The 19,656-nt window shown below is 48.4% G+C and overlaps 1 protein-coding gene across 14 annotated transcripts in view; it reads left to right on the top strand.

The window, feature by feature from the left end:
• MACF1 (microtubule actin crosslinking factor 1) overlaps positions 1 to 19,656 on the top strand; it is a 160,091-nt gene that overhangs the window by 58,633 nt on the left and 81,802 nt on the right. For 12 of the 14 annotated variants that reach the window (XM_068917709.1, XM_068917704.1, XM_068917701.1 and 9 more), the window contains exons 20-36: positions 400 to 525; positions 2,691 to 2,843; positions 3,342 to 3,496; positions 3,925 to 4,051; positions 4,509 to 4,692; positions 5,320 to 5,489; positions 6,056 to 6,234; positions 6,745 to 6,883; positions 7,409 to 7,602; positions 7,781 to 7,943; positions 8,642 to 8,725; positions 8,937 to 9,044; positions 9,684 to 9,782; positions 9,989 to 10,141; positions 10,384 to 10,472; positions 10,893 to 11,028; positions 14,192 to 19,516. In XM_068917709.1, the coding sequence (XP_068773810.1) occupies positions 400 to 525; positions 2,691 to 2,843; positions 3,342 to 3,496; positions 3,925 to 4,051; positions 4,509 to 4,692; positions 5,320 to 5,489; positions 6,056 to 6,234; positions 6,745 to 6,883; positions 7,409 to 7,602; positions 7,781 to 7,943; positions 8,642 to 8,725; positions 8,937 to 9,044; positions 9,684 to 9,782; positions 9,989 to 10,141; positions 10,384 to 10,472; positions 10,893 to 11,028; positions 14,192 to 19,516 (7,584 nt within the window). The remainder of the gene's footprint in view (positions 1 to 399; positions 526 to 2,690; positions 2,844 to 3,341; positions 3,497 to 3,924; positions 4,052 to 4,508; positions 4,693 to 5,319; positions 5,490 to 6,055; positions 6,235 to 6,744; positions 6,884 to 7,408; positions 7,603 to 7,780; positions 7,944 to 8,641; positions 8,726 to 8,936; positions 9,045 to 9,683; positions 9,783 to 9,988; positions 10,142 to 10,383; positions 10,473 to 10,892; positions 11,029 to 14,191; positions 19,517 to 19,656) is intronic. The other 2 variants (XM_068917710.1, XM_068917708.1) reach the window with 1 other exon arrangement.

Below are 19,656 nucleotides of genomic sequence, written 5' to 3'. Positions count from 1 at the left end.
GCCCAAATTTTCCTGGGCTCCAGCAGGAGAACAAAAACATGCTGCGTATCGGGACTGTGAGATAGCCTCAGCTGGGTCCTGGTGCTCGAGCTTCATATAGTGCTTTTTCCTTATGGGAGAGGGAAGAAGAGGTTTGCAGTGCTCAGCAGGACAGCTTTCTTTTGAGTTGTCTCTCTTCTTTATGCCTGTTCTGTGGGGATATCTCACTTAGCCAAGAGGATCAGCTTTCATATGGCTCTGGCTGTCCTCCTGGGGTACTTACTGCTCTCGCAGTGCTGAGGCCAGGCTAGTGGCAGGAAGCTGCTTGTGGAGATTTTTGGGTGGCCTCTTGCAGCACGGTCTGTTGCCAATTGCTCAGTTGAGTGGTGCCGATTTCTGTGATGCTTTTTGGCCTTGCAGTTCTTCAGCGATGCCCGGGAGTCGGAGACCTACCTGCGGAGCCTGCAGGACTCCATCAAAAGGAAGTATTCGTGTGACCACAACACGAGCCTGACCCGGCTGGAGGACCTGCTCCAGGACTCCATGGTGGGTTTTCTGAAATCCCCATCACCCTCCGGGGCGGCACATTGAATACTTGCTCCAGTCCAGCAGTGTTGCTCGGTGTCCTCTTGCTTTCCTTGGGAAACAGGGCACGTTCATCTTCCTGTTGCAGTGATGCAGAGTTTCACATAACGTGTTTTGTCTCCCCATCCCAGAATAGCTTTTGCTTTTCAGTGTGTGCATACACAGCTGTGTGGGGTGGGGGTGCCAGTTGTGTGTGGCCTCTATTGCACCATCGCATGTGTTGCCTGTGCTAGCTGGATTTCAGGAGTTACAACAGATGATCAGTGTCTGCAGCAAAGCATTCGTGTTTAGCGGCGCTTGCCACAATCTTTCTGTATCGTCTTGGTAAAGAGCAAGCAGCATATACTGTCTGTGCAAGATTATAGCTAGAGGCTTTCTTTATTAATATAGAAAAGTAAACACCCGAGCTGGCTCTTCCCCATTAATATCTGTCCACCCGTTTCTGTCTGTAGCTGTTTGGAGGTGGTCGTGTGCTGTTGGTGGAGGTGCCATGTGGGGCCCATGTGATGCTTGTGTTACGTTTCCACTCTTTAGCTGGTGCTTGCTAAGAGCGCAGTAGGCTGGAGAGAAACGCCTACCCTTCATCCAGACTGGATGTGGTGTTAATCTGTTACGCTATGTCCATGGGGAGGAGGGTGAGACAGCCGGGGCAAGCTGCCAGCGTGCGGTGTCCAGGACCAAGGCAGCTCCGGTCCCCAAGCGTGTGACCCGGCCTTGCTGCGGCCACCCAGAGAGCAGACACACAACTGTAATCTCGTTGTCCAAATTGGCCTCACACACACACCAAAAAAAAAAAAAAAAAAAAGAGGAGCAAAGCATCAGATAGTGTTTGAAACAAACCAGGGGGGTAGGAGAGGATTTGGTTTGTGCTTTAACCACTGAGCCTCTGGTGAAGGCTCAAGGAGGTTAAATTTGAGGCTGTGAAGTCAGGTAGCCGCTTTGTCTTTATTTCTAGTAGACGCCACTGATTTCCAGCAAGTCCACGGTGAAATTGGGATGCTGTTACTTGGTGTTCGTGATGGGTGTCACAAATCTGGCACATGACTGGGATGGGAAGGCTCAGGCTGGGCAGTAGGAGAGTGGCCACAATCTGAGGACTGGGGCAGCTGCCCTGATCTAAGCTGTGTTACTCTTTCTTACCTAATGAGTTAAAGTTGTATTTCTTTCAATCATGCTCCGTGGGACAGGCACAGGTAGTTTATTTAATAATTTATTTATTTTTGTTTTATTTTATTTTTTTTTTACCATTAAATAATTTATCCTCCACTGTTCTTAGCACACTAACCAACCCTTTATGGTCTGAGAGTTCAAAGCATGATGGAGAACGTTTTTCTGGGATCCTTTTTAAACTTTTGCAGCCCAGATTTGCTGAGCTGTGACTAGTCCCATGAGCTGCCGGTGTTGTGATCCACACATGTCTCCATCCCGTGGCTGGGGATTGTCCCAAGGAAGCTTTGCAGATCGATCCCCCTGGGTCTTCCCATCACTGGACCCAGCAGGCGCTTGTGCGACTTCATTACGCAGTGTTTTACTCCAGCTGGTGAACTCCTATCCAAATCCAGAGACCTGTGTGATCACGCCACCACTAGCCACTTCTCCTGAGATGTTTTATCCGCTTGACTCATCGTACCCCCATTCCAAACATGGGTTTAAACATGCCTTCATTCTTGGCTTTAGAAAGCAGAGCATGCTTTTGTGGCCTCTCCTCCAAGCAGCTAAAAATCTCTGGCTTTTGGCTAGGGCTTGTCCTGCTCTTTGCCACTTAGACCTACTGTGATTTTAGTTATGGTGTATGCTGCATTCTCTTTCTTTCCTTTTGAAAGACAGTGTTTTCTTGTCCTAGCAGCAAAAGAGCCAGTGTTGTGCATGCAGCTTTTGCTCCCCTTTGCCATGGGAGTAGTAGCGGAGGGGTCCCAGCCCTGATTCAGCATCTGTTCTCCCTTCTTTCTTTCCCGTCTCCTGACCCCTTCTTCCCGTTGGGATCCTCCTGACGTGTTCGTTCAGCCCTCGAGCTCCCAGCGTAGCTCTTGAAGACTCACCTTGGGGTGGGGGATGATGAGATGTCTGAGACACCTCGTCTCCCTCTCTTCCTTGATCAACCTGTGCTTTGCTCTTCTTTCCACCAGGACGAGAAGGAGCAGCTTATTCAGTCGAAGAGCTCCGTCGCCAGCCTGGTGGGACGATCCAAAACTATCGTGCAGCTCAAGCCCAGGAACCCGGACCACCTTGTGAAGAGCACAATCCCAATCAAGGCCGTTTGCGACTATCGGCAGATTGAGGTGAGAGGGTTGACAGGGTGTTGGTGTGACTTTGAAAGGGACAGGACGAATGAGGCAGGGGAGAGGTGCCCGTGACGGTTTTGGACTAGTTCTGCGGTATTTGTCAATGAAAAGTAGGAATGGAGTGGGAAGAGATGAGTAGGGAAATAATGTGGATGTTTTCCCTGGAATAGTTTCTACATCTCAGCTTTATTCTGGGCAGGAGCTGAAGTCCCTTTCCCCAGGGAGGATGGGGTTCATCATCTTCAGCCAAACAACTGCCTGGGTGGTAGCCAACTTTAACTTCCTTATCCCTTCCTCCCCAGACATGGGTGTGCTGAACTGCTTGGCAGTATCCCTTGTTTTCCTTGATTTAAAAAAAAAAAAAAAAAAAGGAAAAGAAAAAAAAAGTGGCGTGGAAGCTGACTTTGCCACCTAGGAGGGGAGCTGCTAGCACGGGCAGGTGCCTGCAGACCTGCTACCAGTTTCTAATGGGGCCATGTTGTCGATGCCCTGCAGATCACCATCTGCAGGAACGATGAGTGCGTGCTCGAAGACAATTCTCAGAGGACCAAGTGGAAGGTGATCAGTCCCACAGGCAATGAGGCCATGGTGCCCTCTGTGTGCTTCCTGATCCCCCCTCCGAACAAAGAGGCCATTGAGATGGCTAACAGGTAACTCCCTGGTCTCTGCTGTGTCGCTTGGAAATCCCAGAGCTGGAAAGGTTCCTCATGTAATGGGGCCATCACACTTCCCAGGGGAGGGGTAACTGGCACAGCCAGAGCCCTTGCTAAGTGCCTTCTGGGTGCCTGGACAGGCTCTGGTTTGGCTATGTTGAGCTGAAGGTGCATAGCTACTCACAGGTAGGTGCAGGGGTTCATGGTGTGGGAGCAGGCAGACTGGGGTGGAAATGGGAGGAGCGAGTCTTTGTGGAGAGGAATCGATGTGAAGGAACAGGAGTTGGTGGCACAGATCATTCATGCTGGGTGAAGAAAGGACTCCCTCGTGGCTGTATTACTGCAAACTCCATCGGAGCAACTGCTGTAGTAGCTTCCAAAAGATAAAATCCCAGGGCTGATGGATCTGCTTTTTCCCACTGCAGGATAGAGCAGCTGTATCAGAAGGTGATGGCTCTGTGGCACCAGCTCCACATGAACACGAAGAGCCTCATCTCCTGGAACTACTTGCGGAAGGACATTGCCCTGGTGCAAAGCTTCAACATGGAGAAGGTACCATCTGAACTTCTCTGCCTGCCTCCTGGGCTGCATCACCGCACTGTCAAGGTTGCTTCACATGGGAGAGAACAAAAGGAAATGTGAAAGGGAAAAACCAGAGACTGCAAGGACAGGGAAATCAAGGGCCTATGCACCCTGCAGAGTGGGAAAACCTGAGCTTGGGGGTTCAGTGCAAAAACGGTTGCAGTTTTTCCTAATATTGAGAGCAACAGCAGTTTGCTGCTGATCTGTAATAACCATTAGAGACTGTGGACTTAATGTAGCGTTTCGTTAGGGAGTGAGCAAGGCTGGCGGGAGGCGTGAGGCTAATAGGGAAGGAACTCGCCTTTTCGCCTCTAGAGAGAAAATATTCACTTGGCAAATGAAGGTGATTAAACTGGGGGAGAGTGGCTTCAGGTGGTATGTAGGAAGTCATTCCCAGCGGTTAGATGTGCTGCTTTTCCACTTGCAGCTCAGATCCTTAGCGCAAGGGGAGTGCCAGCAAGCCATGAAGAGCCTCCAGGCGCACTATGAAGACTTCCTGCAGGACAGCCGCGACTCGGAGCTCTTCTCTGTGTCCGACCGGCTGCGCTTGGAAGAGGAAGTCGAGTCTTCCAAGGAACATATCCGGCATCTGCTGGAGTCTATGGAGAACGGTGAGCTTCAAAGGGTTGATGGATTAATCAGGAGCTGGTGGGACTAATAAACCAAGGGTCTATGAGATGACTTCATTTTATTTTTTCCTTTTTTTTTTTTTGAACTAGCTAGTTGATTATATGAGAAGCTGCTCTCCTTATTCCTCCATCCATTCAAATAGTCAGCTTTTGTCCTTGTCCAGCAGTGTTCCCATAGAGAGGGCTTTGCTTTGCTGCTTCAGGTTAACTGCTGAGCCCTCTTACCCTAACGGTGTTGGAGATAATTTAGTCATTAGTCAAACGCATTCTGAGCAAGGAATTTTTCCTGTGTTTAGTCTTTTAACAAGCCATATGTGACAGCCACAGTCCCGCTGTTCAGAGCGGCGTACCGGTCTCTGCGTGTCATAGCAGGATTGTGAGTAGCGCTACGATAAGGGACTCTGGCTTGGTCATGTGAGGTACCCTGTGGCTGGACTTGCTCTTGACTGCATTCAGAAAGGGTGATTTGATTAACTTGCTTTCCGTCTTAGCAGAGACCTGTGGTGCCTCGTTGTCAGCGCTTAGCGCCGAGGCTCCCAGCGGGTCCCAGCTGGGGCAGGCGCTCACTGGGGCTGTGGGTCCGTGTTTTGTTTGTCTGTGACTCAACAGAAGACAAGGATGAGACTGCTGCCAGAACGTATCTGTCCGAGCTCAAGAATGTCCGTCTGCGCTTGGAGGAGTGTGAGCAGAGACTAGTGAGCCGAATCCAGTCCCCAAGCAGCATCCGGGCAGATGGTGACACTATCCAGGAAAACACCATCCGCATTGCAGAGCAGGAGGTCAGTCCTTCTAGCTATGAGGAAGAGGAGTCCTTCTAGCAGGGGAGGAAGGTGGTGGTTGCTGGTCTCTTGCATGTGCTTTTGTGTAGGGTGAATTCTGCATAGTGTTTCTGCCTGCCCTGGGACAGCACATGCTACTCTGGGGTCAGAAGACAGTGACTGGCTCCTAGTTTTATAACTCCTTGTGCTTTTCCGCTCTGTGGACTCTCTGATTTCTCCTGGCTTTCCCAGGGGAGAAGAGTCAGAAGCTGAACGAATCCCTCCAGCAGCAAAGCTGGAACTTCAGGGAAAAGCTGAACCAAAAGATTTCTGCTTCTTGTTATGAGCTGACTGCAGTCAATAGGTCAACTTTTGGGCTTCCAGCTATCTGGGCAAAATCCCTTCGCAATAAGTACTTGCTTCCTTCAATCTAGGAGTTGCTGACTGTAGTTGGCATTCCCAGCTGTTGAATGCTGATGGCAGAAATGAATGAAAGGCATGGGCAGTGGGTGCATGACAGCGCAGGGTTTGAAGCGCCCCTGCCTGCTTGGACTCTCCTTTGACGTCCTTCCTCTTTCCCCCCACAGCGCATGCAGGAGGATCTCCAGCGGCTGAAATCTGACCTGCGGCACATTTCCGAGAGATGTTACAGTTTCCTCAACAAAGCTCCAACGGGGTCCAGCACCCCGCATTTGCGTTCCGAACTTGAGTTGGTGGTCAATAAGATGGATCAGATGTATGGGCTCTCTTCCATCTACCTGGACAAGTGAGTCAGAACATGCTTTTGGTCCTAAATACCTTTCTGTGTCTGTCTTCTTGCATGTGTGCAGCTATTCCTCCTTTACAGAGTGCTTGGTAGAAAACCAACAGAGTACTCCCACTTTGCAGAAGGCAATATCAAGGCAGCAAGAGTAAGGGCAGTGGGATTTAGGTGCCAAAGTGTCTTTGTGCATTTGGGCCTTGGTGACGCACTGAAGGTAACAAGAGAGGTTTTTCTAGGATTTCCAGTCTGGTATTCTGAGCCTGTATGTGCTTCCTGTTATCCCTTTGGGCTTTGCTAGGGGTGTTTGCAGTTACATGTGCAAGGTGTAGTCTTTTTCCCCAAGCATCCTGATTCTGTTAAAAGACCTTTCTTCTGGCCCTTGAACGGAATAACTTGCACAGGCTTGTAACTGGGATCTTTCCCTCTGTTACATATGGGGCAAACAGCTTCACAATCAAGAGGATCTCTGCCAAACATTGGAAGTCATTGTGCTGCCTCTTTTTGATTTGCCAGGTTAAAGACAGTTGATGTTATTATTCGTAACACCCAAGGAGCAGAGTCTCTGGTCAAAGGATATGAAGTTAAGCTGAGCCAAGAGGAGGCAGTCCCAGCTGATCTGACAGCTATTCAGTCTCACAGAACGACATTACAGGTTGGCACTGTTCACTTTCCAAAGTCTGCAGGGGGAAGAATGGCCAGTGTTTTGGGTTTTGTGAAACAGAGTCCTCCCCTTCTCTGCTGAACTTGCATTGTGTTCCATTTCTCTTGCCCCTGGATAGCTGCCAGGAGGATTTTGATCACTTACGTGATCCCTTGTGTGATCCTTTATTGCTTTGTGAATGATAGCTAGAAGAGCTGCTTGGCCTTGTGCTTTCCTTTGTGGGGCAGATAGAAGCGAGCATCTTAGCAGCTATGTGTTCTGCTGCTCTAGGACAGGGAATGGGCCAGACTGACTTGTTCTAAGCTGGGAACATGGACCCTTCCATTTTGCATCTCCTAAATCTATAGTAAACCAGTTCTTTCTAGGTGATGGAGAGAGGCAGGCTAAACCCCTTCTCAGGCTTTTAAACTGTGGGAGAGAGGCAATCTCTGGCTTTAATTGCAGCCTTAAGGTGAAGCTGTGCATCCTGCTTCCATCGTATTAAACTGTAGCTGTCTCTTTTGCTGTTTGTTGAAGCAATGGCTCAGTGAAGTGAAGGACAAGAGCTCTGTGTTCTCCACGTTAGAGGAGGAAATAGCAAAGGCTAAGGTGGTGGGAGAGCAGCTGTACCGTCTAAGACAAGAGCGCAGCATCGACCTCGAGCGCTATCAGGAGAAGGGAAGCCAGCTGTGGGATCGCTGGCAGAGAGTCTGCACGCAAATCGAGACCCGGTGAGATATACTCCCTTCCTCCTTTCACAGATTTGCTTTCATGCTTCGGTTAAGAGCTTGGGTCAGACTTGTTAGCAGCAGTCTTTTTCCAGATGCGATGCCCGCTGGTGGCCAGGATTTCCCAGCAGCTTATGGTGGCATTTGACTCTCCTCTTACTTATCATGGTTCTTTTTTCAGCCATGCAGAGCTGGAAAGCATCCAAGAGGTGCTCAATGACTACCGCCAGTGCCACAGCGCCCTAATCCATTGGATCGAGGAGATCACCACCCAGCAGGAACTGATGAAACCGGGGCAAGCGGAAGACAGCAGGGTGCTGTCAGAGCAGCTGAGCCAGCAAACCGTAAGACAGAGCCTTGTGATGTCTGGGCAGCGCAGTCACTGCTGTGAACACGTCACTACTTTTATTTCACTACAGTCTTTGGGAGCTTGAGCACGTTAATGCTTTAAGGCCTGCAGTGCCTTGTGGAAGAGCAGGATTGTACACAGCTGCTCATCTGCTGTTAAACAACTCACATGCATCCCAGGAGAGCAGTAACCGAAATCTGCAGCCATCAACGGCTCCGGCACCTGTGGTGCTGCGGGAGCTCCTGGCAGGCCCGTCGGGGCATGGAGGGTAGCTTGGTGAATGGGAGATTTTGACTTGCATTTGACTCTGCTGCAGGCTCCCAGTGCGGCCCTGGGTGAATGATTTAGTCGTTTGCTCCCAGTGAGGTCCCAAAGGCTCCTCGCACCATCATGAGAGTTAGGGAGGATAACGGCGTTAGGGACGTGGAGAAATTGTGTAAGAAACTTAAATGAGTCAGTACTGAAGTTGTTCCATGCAGTGAAAAGCAGCGGGGAAGAGGCTGCGGGTCTGAGCTGAGGAATGTCTGGGAAGTGGAGAAACTCTTCTTAGTTTCAGATGGAGATGGGTCTTGCATAAAAAATTGGAGAGTATAAAGAGTTTATCAAAAAAGCAAGGAATGGGGGTTGAAATTCAGCCCACTTGACCTGTGGCAGCCACCCTGATAACCATTTTTGTTTTGAATTTTGTTGCAGGCTTTGGCAGCAGAAATTGAGAAAAATCAAGCCAAACTGGACCAGTGTCAGAAATTCTCTCAGCAATACTCGGCTGCTGTCAAGGTATGGTCCACTTACTCAACCTGGGGTAAGCCTGGCCAGGCACAAACACCCCCAGAGCAGTTCCCATCATGGATTCGCTTAGCTTCCCTGGTGTGAGCAGCAGAGATCTGGCTCTGCGTGCAAAGAGCCAGCCTGAATTGGAGATCTGAGAGTGCTAGTGTCAAAGAAATAACGACAAAATCTTTCTCTCCACCCTTGGTTTCATTTCCAGGATTATGAGTTGCAGCTCATGACGTACAGGGCGTTTGTCGAATCACAGCAGAAGTCTCCCATGAAGCGCCGGCGCATGCTTTCTTCCTCGGATGCTATCACGCAGGAGGTAGGAGGCCGTCGCCCCCCTGGCCTTGCCAGGGAGGACTTGTGGGGGGGTTCCTCCCCTCTGAGCAAACCGATGAGCAGCCTCTCTGTGAAATGAGCTCCTTTCTGCTAAACACGTATATATAAATAAAGTTTCCACCCTCGCTGTTTTTTCCAATAGCCAGAGAGGATGGCTTAGTGCTCTAAGCACCAGGTATGAAATACCTGGACTCCTGGGAACCCCTGGTTCAAATCCCAGCGGGGTCGGCTCAGCCCGTCGGCTCCCCAGGTAAATACACAGAGCGCCATGCAGCATTCCTGTGTGTGCATCTTTGAGATGAGACCTTTAGAGACTGAGGTCCTGTCTGCTCCATGTGGATAGCAAAGATCCCAGTGGCCCTTTTCTGTAAGAGTTGAGCACCCGCCCCAGTGTCCGTGACCAGAATTCCCCTCCGCTCCAGTGTCGTGCAGCATGCCGTGTGTGGCCACCACCCTCCCCCTCGGGAGCTGCGTTTCATTGATGCTGTACTGGGTCTGCGAGGTGCCTGGGGATCTTTCCAAGTGAGAGATGATGTAGCCGTGTCCTGTACTGTAAAGTATGTAGCTCCAGGCCAGCTGGTTATGGCTGATGCATCCTGTTTCTGCCTCTTTCCCATCACAGTTTATGGATTTGCGGACTCGCTATACAGCTCTGGTAACATTAACGACACAGCATGTGAAGTACATCAGTGATGCGCTCCGGCGGTTGGAGGAAGAAGAGGTAAGTGTGTTATGTAGAACTGAACTCTTTATTCAAAATGTGCAGGCTCATTTCCCAGCATCTCCCAATGATGCTCCACCTTTTACAACTGCCCTCCCACTTTTTGGTTCACACACATTTAGAGCGTGTTTCAGGTCCTGCCCTGAGAGACTTTGGAAACCTCGCCACCTTTGACTTGATTATCCTCCTCCCTCCTCTGTTTACAGAAAGTAGTGGAGGAAGAGAAGCAGGAGCATGTGGACAAGGTGAAGGAGCTCCTGGGCTGGGTCTCCGGTTTGAGGCAGAGCGTGCAAGGCAGGACTGCTGCTGCCAGGAGCAGGGAGCTGGGAGACATTGAGAAATCAATCTCAGAGCAGCAGGTAAATCAAGGGCCTTCTCTGCCCAGCTCTGATTCGTGCATGTTACATGTACTCTGGCCTCTTTGTATCGTTCCACAAAACCATATTATTCTACTGTTTCCAGATGAGCTTTCCTAGAACTCTAATGGTCAAAAGCCCGGATGCTTGCTATGAAGTGCTGTGTGGGGGCAATCGTGAGACAGTTTCTTGAACTTCTGTTCTTTTTCCACAGCCAAATTTAGCTTTTTTCTTGTTCTTAACAGGCTCTGAATGAGGAGCTGACTGCAAAGAAGGAGCAGGTCTCTGAGGCCATCAAAACTTCCCAAATCTTCCTGGCAAAACACAGCCACAAGTGAGTATGGCACAGGAGAACTACTTCGAATTAGGTGCTGGTGGACTGCTGTCCTGGGAATCTAGTGCCTGCTTCCCATTGAAAACAGTGACTAGTTGCACATGAAAGTGACTATTTTTCTCATCTTCAATAGTAGATAAGAAATATGAATCCTATTTATCTTGTTGGGCCAAAATTAACCCACTCTAATAGTGATCCAACTCCTCGTGTTTGTGGATTTGATCAGTATAATGCAGGTCAGCCTTTGCTGAGCACAGTTAACCTTACTGTTTTTAGCTGAGCTGGGTGCAGAGCAGAGCCATGGGAAGAGGGGACTCATCGTGTTCTGACTTTTTCCTTCATGAGAAGAACATGTTAACTCTGTGGAGCTGGCAGATGTTTTGTATAGTTTCCCTAAGAGGTTTCCGATTCCCCTCGCAGGCTTTCCCATCAGGAGAAGGAACAGATTTCCGCTCAGATCGGTGCTCTGAAGGAGACCTACCAGGCGCTCTGCAGTGATTCCACTGAGCAGCTCCAGCAGCTCCAGAGCCAGCTGGCTCAGGAGACAGAGCACAAGGTACTGTTCCCTGCACGCTCTGGGAACGGCTCAGCCACAGGTTACTCCTCAGGGTGTGAAAGAGGCTTTGCTTGGTTGTGTCTCATGGCCACCAGCCACTCACGGCCAGTTGCCCTTCCTAATTGCACATGATCACCCTCCCTGCTGTCCTGTCCTGTGCATCACCCCACAGGGTCCGGGCTGGGGTGGTCACTGGAGGCCAAGCAGAAGCCGCTTACCTGCTGCTTCCAGGTCACTGAGACAGAGTCTCCTTTGCAGTGGTGTTAATCAGAGCTGGGCCCTGTGCGAAAGAGTTGACTTGTTCATGTGAGGGTAAAGATGTAAACAGACTTCTATCCTGAACATTGTACCCTTGGCAAATCGGTCTCCTCCAAGTAATGCCTTTTCAGTATTTCAAACGGAAAGAGCTCGATCACACAGGCCTGTGGGTTGTAGAAGACACATGAAGGTGGGTTTCTGCAGAAGGCCGTTTGCCTGTGCAATCTCTTTCACACGTGCATATGTAAATGACAGTACTCTGCTGAGGGATTTAAGATGTGGCTGAACTAAGTTGCTCTCCACGTGGAAGGCGACTGCATTATCTCAACAGGCCCTCAGCTAACCTGGGAGACCTTCACCGACTAGTAGCTGGACCCCTGGCTATTCCCCATTTGCATCCAACAGTGTTCCTGTCAGTCTCCGTTTCTTGTTCCACTCCTGTGTTGGGTAGGAAGGACCCAAAGTGCATCCTTATTGCCTCTGTTATTGGTGCTAGCTGTCTTCAGTCGTTCACAGATATACATGTGCGTGTTATATAAGTGTATATACATGTGTCAATGGATATATTTGTGTGTTTGCTTGCTGGCTCCCTGTACTCTGAAGCAATGGCCTACTCAGATGTGAACATGTGACACTGATTTTGGCTGTTGTGTCAGTGAGTGAAGCCCTGTTCTAGCAAATCAAGGGAATAGGATGGTGTTTATTTGAAATCCACATGTCTAGCTTTCACTTAAAAAGATAGTGTCTCCTAGAATTGGTCTTTATAACGCGTTTCACATGTCTCCATCCAGTAAACACTATTGCAAGTCCCTTTAGCACTCTTACTGGCAGCAGAAAGTTTGGGATGAGCAAACCTGAGTGTCAGCGGTGTCAGCTAAACCCTCACAGCTCTGATGCTCCTTCCACTGCCAGAAGAGAAGCTAAAGAAGCCTGCCAGTGGGAAGGATGCTTTTTCCTTTCCCTCTTCCTCCTTCCTGGGCAGGAAAATGACTTTCCTATAAAGCCTACTCCAGGGCTTGGGTTGCATTCATGCAGCATAAGGGCATTTGGGGGCCCAGGTTAGAGCAGGGGCCAATTTTCACTCACGCTCTCCACGAAGCCCAGGAAAAGTAGAATGAGAGTGAGCCCTGGGGCTTCTTTGTAGATCCTCGGCCTGTGTAGGAGACTATCATTGTGGCTGCTGTGTGGTCCAGTTGCTTCTTTGTAGAGGGAGCATGAAGAACTCTTAACATTTGCTTGCTGGAAACATCCAACTGTCAGAGAGAGGTTACAAAATTAAAAGGAAAAAGTGCAAAGCAGAACTGCAGAACGCGCTAAATTGAGCATGATGTGTCCCTGTACAGTTTGTGTTTCATGTCAACTGTTTTTAAGATTAACTGACATCCTTGCTTACAAGTTTAACTAACCCTCCGGGATTTAAACAAACAAAACACACAAAAGTGAAAAGAGGACGACCTGTGTGTGGGGTTCTTTTTGCAAACAAAACAGTCGCATGCTGGACGCTAACACCAAGCTTTACACTGTGTGTGATACGGCTGAACTGCTCCATAAGGCTCTGTCTTTAACTGCTCAAGGCACGCCCTGCAACTCTGGTAAGTAAAAGCCTTTTACCCCCCTCCCCTTCTATCTCCTCTTTTTATCTTTCTTTTCGTCTCCTCTTCTCTGTCTTTCTACAGCTTGTTGACATCAGAACGTGCATGTCTGAGTCTGGCAGTGATGCTGGAGAGCTTAGCTTTCTCCAGCAGGATCACTCTGTCTCCGCAGTAGTTATGTATTTAGGAGCATTGCAAACCTGTGTGGTGGAGGCTGCATTCTCGTGTGCCGTAACCGAACTGCACAGCCCCTACAAAGCACCCTGACTGTCCTTTTAGACTCACTATTAAAGAAATCTGAGTGTCTTGAGGATGCAGAAGGAATTAATTCTACAGTCCAAATTACTTCCTCCGTTCTCCCTATCCCCATGGAAATCCTGTAGTGCTTGGGCCCACTTTACGCCTAAACAGTGGGGATGGGAGAAATCTCAATGTCAGAAGTGCTGTTACTTTTTGGTCATTATTTTAATTATTACCTTCCTGTGCGGATACCAGCAAGAGAAAAGCCACTACAGAAATACTGAGTATGGTCTGTTCCTAGTCTGTCACTGTCTCTGTTCTGGGACCTACAACTTCTTATATTTCTTTGCTTGCCTTATCTAAAGAGCACGGCTACTTCTAGGTACTAGTGCAGGGCAAAGCGGTTGCCAGTGAATGTGCTCTGGGAGCTGCCTTGCATGTCAGAGGCAGCTTTCATGCCCTAATGCACGGCTGGTCTGTCATTGCTGGGAGCTGATCCATGGCATGCGAGTCTGTTTTGTTCCTGGGTTTCTGGCAATTGAGATCTGCTTTGGGAAGTGCAGTAGTTGAGCATGGCAGGAGTCAGGGTGGAAACTGCACTGGGAGAAGGTCCTAGAAGTGGAATTCTTGTCTTTCTTCCTCTCTTAGTACAAACTGGGACTCGTGTTGTCTTTATTTTTTTTTTTAAATTGAATTTGAATGGCTTCGACTTGTTGTCGGTCTCCTTTTCTCTGTTTCTCCATGGTACACTAGGAGCACTTCTGGGTTTTGCTGCTTGCTGCTTTGCTGTGTTACTGTTGGTGGATGTTGGAAGTGTCTCGGTGCTGCCCTGATGATGGACTAGATGAGCATTAAAACAGGCTGACAATGTGCAAGCTAGCAAATGCACCGATTTGCAGGCTGCGATGCCTTTGGAGTTGCATCTCAAACACTTTGAGACTCTCTTTCTAGCTTTTTGGGAGTTTTGTTCTTTTAACTTGTTTTGGAAACTGAGACCTCCCTGGACCTCATGCAGTCTGATTGCTGGGAATGCTCAGTTCTGATTTGATTTTTTTTTCCTTCTCTTTGTTTAGGGCAGCGAAGCAGTGGCAGGAGTGATCGATCTTGGCACAGTGGAAATATTCCCCGTCTTCAGTGCCATGCAGAAAGGTCTCATAGACCAGGACACTGGCCTTGTTCTCTTAGAGGCCCAGGTTATCACATCTGACTTAGTTGTTCCGGAGACCAATGAAAAACTCTCCTTGGAGAAAGGTCTGGCAAGAAACATCATCGATCTCAGGACATTCCAGGTGCTGCAGGAGTTGAAGGATGCCCTTCACCAGGTGGATGAAGTCAGATGTGAAGGGAAGCAGCTCCTACCTGTAGTTGCTGCGGTAGAAGAGGGAAGGATTAGCGAGACCATTGGGCTAAAGATTCTGGAAGCTGACCTTGCCACCGGAGGCTTTAAAGCACATCAGGGCAGAATCAGCATGGAGACAGCCGTACAAGAAAAGCTCCTTACTCCCCAGCTGTATTCCAGATTGTTATCTCACCTGGAGTGTGGCAAGAATTTGATTGACCCCAATACTGCTGAGAAAGTCAATCTACCTGAACTCATGCATCGATGTATCATCCACCAGGAGACTGGACTGAGGCTGCTCCCAGTCAAGCAGCTGGCAGGTGGGATGGTGAGCTTGAAATCAGGCAGAAAAGTCAGCATCTTCCGTGCTGTCCAGGAAGGGCTGATAGACAGACAGGTAATGGTGAGGTTGCTGGAAGCCCAGCTCTTTGCTGGTGGCATTGTTGACCCCAGGACAGGGCACAGGCTGACTGTGGATGAGGCCATGAGACATAATTTAATTGACCAGGACATGGCACGCACGCTTCTTATCCGGCAGCTTCAGACAGGTGGCATTATTGATACAGTCACAGGAGAGAGACTGACAATTGATGAAGCTGTAAGGAAAGAGTTGGTAGGATCAAGGATTGCACTGGTGGTCCTGGAATCCCTTTGGTCCTTCATGGGGCTCCTGTGGCCAGAGACGGGGGAGATCATCCCTGTTGCAGATGCTTTAGAGCAAGGAATCCTGTCTACAGAGTTGGTTTACAAGATTCTCAACAAAAGGCAATTCATTAAGGCTGTCTTCATACCTGAAACCACTGAGGTGTTGTCCTGGAAGAAAGCCGTTGAACATGGCATCTTGGAGAGAGAGGTGGCCAAGAAGCTGAAGTCAACAGTCATACCTGATGTCATGCCCAGCATGCAGCTAACAGGCTCTCCAAGCAGAAGCAAACAGAGGCAGAGTTCTGGAAGGAGTCCCACAGATCAGGAAGAGCAAAGTGACCCTCTGCTAAGGAGTGACAATGAAAGGCTGATGTTCCACTTGACGACCCACAGCTATATCAACATCCATGATGGCCAGAAGCTGCTCTTAGTAGATGGAGAGTTGAATAATCTCACTAAAGCCCTCATCCAAGCCCAAGAAAATGGATCCCGTGCCCATATGTTAGAAGGGATCAAAGGCTTTGAGGAGACAGAGGAGAGTGCAGCTCTTGAAAGACAGCCTTGCAATGGTTTGACTTTGCAGCAGCTTGAGTTTCAATTTGCTCCTTCAAAAGAACAAAGTGAAAAAGACCTGCCACCCAGAACTGCTTTGGAAAATGGGGAGGTAGTGGTGGAACCTGGAAGCCTCCTGTTGGAGGATGCAGAAAGTGTCTCGCTTGTGGAGGAGCAAGAGCAGCTTTATACTCAGAGGGCTACCGTCAAGGGCGAAAATGATGCTGAATTTGGAAGAGAGCAAGTAGTTTCTACAACCAAGGACAAAAATCAGGTAGAATTATTGATGCCAGAACGTCTCAGTGACCTTGGTAGTGAATTCAGAGAAACAAAGGAAATGATGACTGAGACAGAAAAAGAGTTCAAGCCTACTATGGCAGATGGAATGGAAAGTATCAGAGATCAAAAGAGGGCATCTGAAACTGGGCAGGGTGTTGTGAAGAATGAAAGCTGTGTATCGTTGGATATTTCGGAAAGTAGAGAGAGACTGGAAATCATGGCAGAGAGCTTTCAGGAAGTGGAGGAACCGGAATTACAGGCAGGAGATGTTAGAGAGATGTATTTGCTAAGTGATGAACCAAGTGAGAACGGCACATTGGGCAGAAAGGATACTGTGCTCCCTAAAACGGGAGAGGTAGAGCAAACAGAGAGGCATGCTGAAAAAATAGAAAGTATATTGGAAGTGGAAGAAAGAGAGGGGAAAGAAGTATCAGGTGATGAGAGTGTTTATGAAATGTCCCTGCCAGCCCCTACAGAGCAGGAAGAGGATGGCACCTTAGAAACGCTGTTAACGCAGCTCCGAGGTGGTGGCATAATTCATGAGCAGACTGGCAAGACTCTTCTTCTAAATGAGGCAATAGCCTGTGGAGTAGTGCCCAGCCACACAGCTGTGAAACTAATGGAGAAAATGCAGATGTTCAGTGGCTTCTTTGACTCACATACATGTGAATCGTTAACCACCGAGGAAGTCATTGAAGAAGGTCTGATGGACGAGACGCTCCTTCAGAAGGTACTTGCATCCGACAAAGCAATAAGTGGTGTTCTTGACCCAGGTAATAACTTTGTCTATTCTGTCAAGGATGCTGCTGCAGTTGGCCTTCTAGACAAGGAAACAGCAGCAAGGATCTTAGAAGGGCAAGTGGTTACTGGGGGAATTGTTGACTTGAAACGTGGCAAAAAAATATCAGTCACTTTGGCTTCAAATCTCGGCCTCATAGAGCCATCTAGTCAGAAAGAGCTGGTCAAACTGGAGAAGGCTTCTAAAGGGAAAGGCACCGATGAGGTGACTAGACAGAAGCTCATTAGCTTACAGGCCGAAACCAGTGGAATTATGGATCCCAAAACCAAGCAGCCTTTGACTGTTGCACAGTCTATCGAAAAAGGGCTCCTCAAAAAGGAAAAAGCATTTCAGCTCTTGACGAAGCAGATTGCTGGTGGAGGAATCATTCATCATGTGTCTGGAATGAGGCTTTCAGTAAATGATGCAATGAAACATGGTTTGATTGATCAAGGTTTGTGTGATGAGCTCACAAAGGCAGAAAGCGTGTGTCTACATGAGTATGTTCATCCAGAAACAAAGGAAAAGTTGCCCTTGCCTCAGGCAGTATCGCTAGGGTTCATTAGTCCAGACTTCCAAAGGAAAGTGCAAGAAATCCAAGCTGAGAGTGGAAGTATTTTTGATCCTGCTTCTGGCCAGAGACTGACACTCTCCCAGGCAGTCAAGGAGGGATTGTTACCCAAACAGCTTATGGAGAAAGTCATGTCATCTTCAGAAATGAAACAGGGAATTGTAGATCCTGAGAACTGCATGATAGTTCCCTACTCAGAATTCATAAAGAAATGCAAAATTGACATTGAATCTGGTCAGAGGTATTTGGAGGCTCATCCCTTCAGAGCAATCAAGGATGAGGTATCGGGGAACAAGCTCACGTGTGCTGAGGCAGTAAAGCTGGGAAAAGCAGACCTTGTGCCCACCCTGCGATTACTGCAGGCTCAGGCAGACAGCGGTGGGTTTGTGGAAGGTACCGTCAGTAAGAGACTCTCCCTGAAGTCTGCTTTGGAGCAAGGGCTACTGGATGAGGAAATGGCCAAACTCATTGCGTCCAACCAGATGATGACCGGAGGAATTGTTGATGCTGAGAGTGGGAAAAGATTGACTTTAAAGGAAGCTGTTGAAAAAGGACTGGTTAGCCAAAAATTAGCTGCCAGTATTAAAGATACTCAAATATCCAAAGACAAATATGGTTCTGAAGTCCACAAAGAAGATAAACCTTACCTTTTGCCTGAAAAATTGGAAAAAACCTCTCCAAAGGAGGAAGATTTGGTCCTCTATACTAGTGCCACTGAGAAGTCTGATGTTGCTGAGCACAGAGCTGGATCTGAAGCAATGAGCTATGATATGGCTGGAGATACAGACGCTTCTTTTGAAAGAACACCAGTGCCACCCAATATAACAAAAGGAAGGAAACCAAAAAAGTTTCCACAGGAAGCTTCAGAGGACGGTATAGTTCATCAGCTCCAAGGAAAGGTTGAATTGACTCCAGAATATCCCTTAATGTTAGGTACAACATCTCTCTCTCCAGAGACAGTCATGGTAAAGGCTACAGAAAAAGGGATAGGAAAAAGCAGCTCCTATGTGAAAGAAGCTGGGAGGAAGGAACTGAAGCAAGCAGAAGTAGCTCAGGAGACAAAGAAAAAGGAAGAACTGGGGTCAGAGAAAGAGCAGTCATTTTTTGACGAGAAGGTGCTTCACGGTGTTGAGGACAGCAAGGAAACAAGGAGAGGATTTGTAAGTGCAGCGGGAGTTGTGGCAGAACAAGAAGGTACAGCTGTGGCTTCTGAACGAGGTGAGGGATTGGGCAGCTTGGATCAGGCAGGGGAGGTGACCGAGGCAGTGTCGAAGGAATCAGTATCTGTGGGTGGAGGAAAGGAAGACCTAGTCCCTATGGAGTCTGGAGAATCCTCCAAGATTGCCATCCGTAAGAAGCCTGCAGAAGACAAGCTTGCAGATGAGAGAAGTGTCAAACCCACTGAAGGAGATACCCTCAGATTAGATGCAGAAGGTCCAGTTGTTCTGGAAAAATCAAGTGAAATTGATCTAAAACCTACCAAAAAACAGAAAACCAAGAAAAAGAAAGCAAAGCAAACTAGTATCCCAGAAGAAAGCACTCAGCTGGAGAAATCTTCTATGGAAAAACAGCCCCTTCCTATTCTAGTTTCCAAAGAAACTCCAAAGACGATGGAGGAGGAGCTCATCTCAAGCACACCAGAACAAAAAAGTGAAGCCACCACCAAGAAAATTACAGAGGGATTACTAAAAGATGCAGCCAAGCAAAAGAAAATGGAAACCAGCAGAGAGAACATTTCTGAAAAGGAAGAGAAGCCAATTTCTGAGAAAATTAAAGAAAGACTTACAGGGGTTCAGCTCTACCCTGTTCCCCCAGAAAGAGAGGAATCCCAGGAAGTAATTGTAGATGGCATCGGAAATGGTCAGGATTCTTCTGTGGCATTTAAACTGGAGGTGGGGACATTGCAGGAAAATACCAAAGTGGAAACCACCAGTCATGCATCCACTACAACCCCTGCAGCAGGCAAAAAGCTAGAAGAATTAATTATCAGGGAGGAACTCGGAGAAGTTCAGGAAGCCTCTGTAATCCTTGAACTTGCCGAAAAGACACCACAAGAACAAGAGGCAGAGTTCAGCACAGGGGAAGCGGGTTCCTCTCTCCCATGTAAATCCCAAGAAGAGACGCACCAGGAAAGATCCCGGCAGTCCAGCACCAGTGATCGGGGCTTGCTCTTACCCGTGATAGTTGAGGGGAAGCTGCTGGAAACCTCAAGGGAATCCACGAGACCAGCCAAGGTAAGCTGTTGCTTTTTGCTATTTCAGTGTTTTTTATTAGCTGTTTGTGTGTATTTGATACTAAATCTGTCCAAGGTCCTCAGATAGCACAAAGGATAGCTGGAACATGGGGAGTGAGTGTTTGGGGCTTGGTGTTACAG

Source organism: Struthio camelus, chromosome 23, assembly GCF_040807025.1.
Source record: "Struthio camelus isolate bStrCam1 chromosome 23, bStrCam1.hap1, whole genome shotgun sequence".
Classification (NCBI taxonomy): domain Eukaryota; kingdom Metazoa; phylum Chordata; class Aves; order Struthioniformes; family Struthionidae; genus Struthio; species Struthio camelus.
Note: the sequence above shows the minus strand (reverse complement) of the source record. Positions and strands in the feature narration are given on the sequence as shown.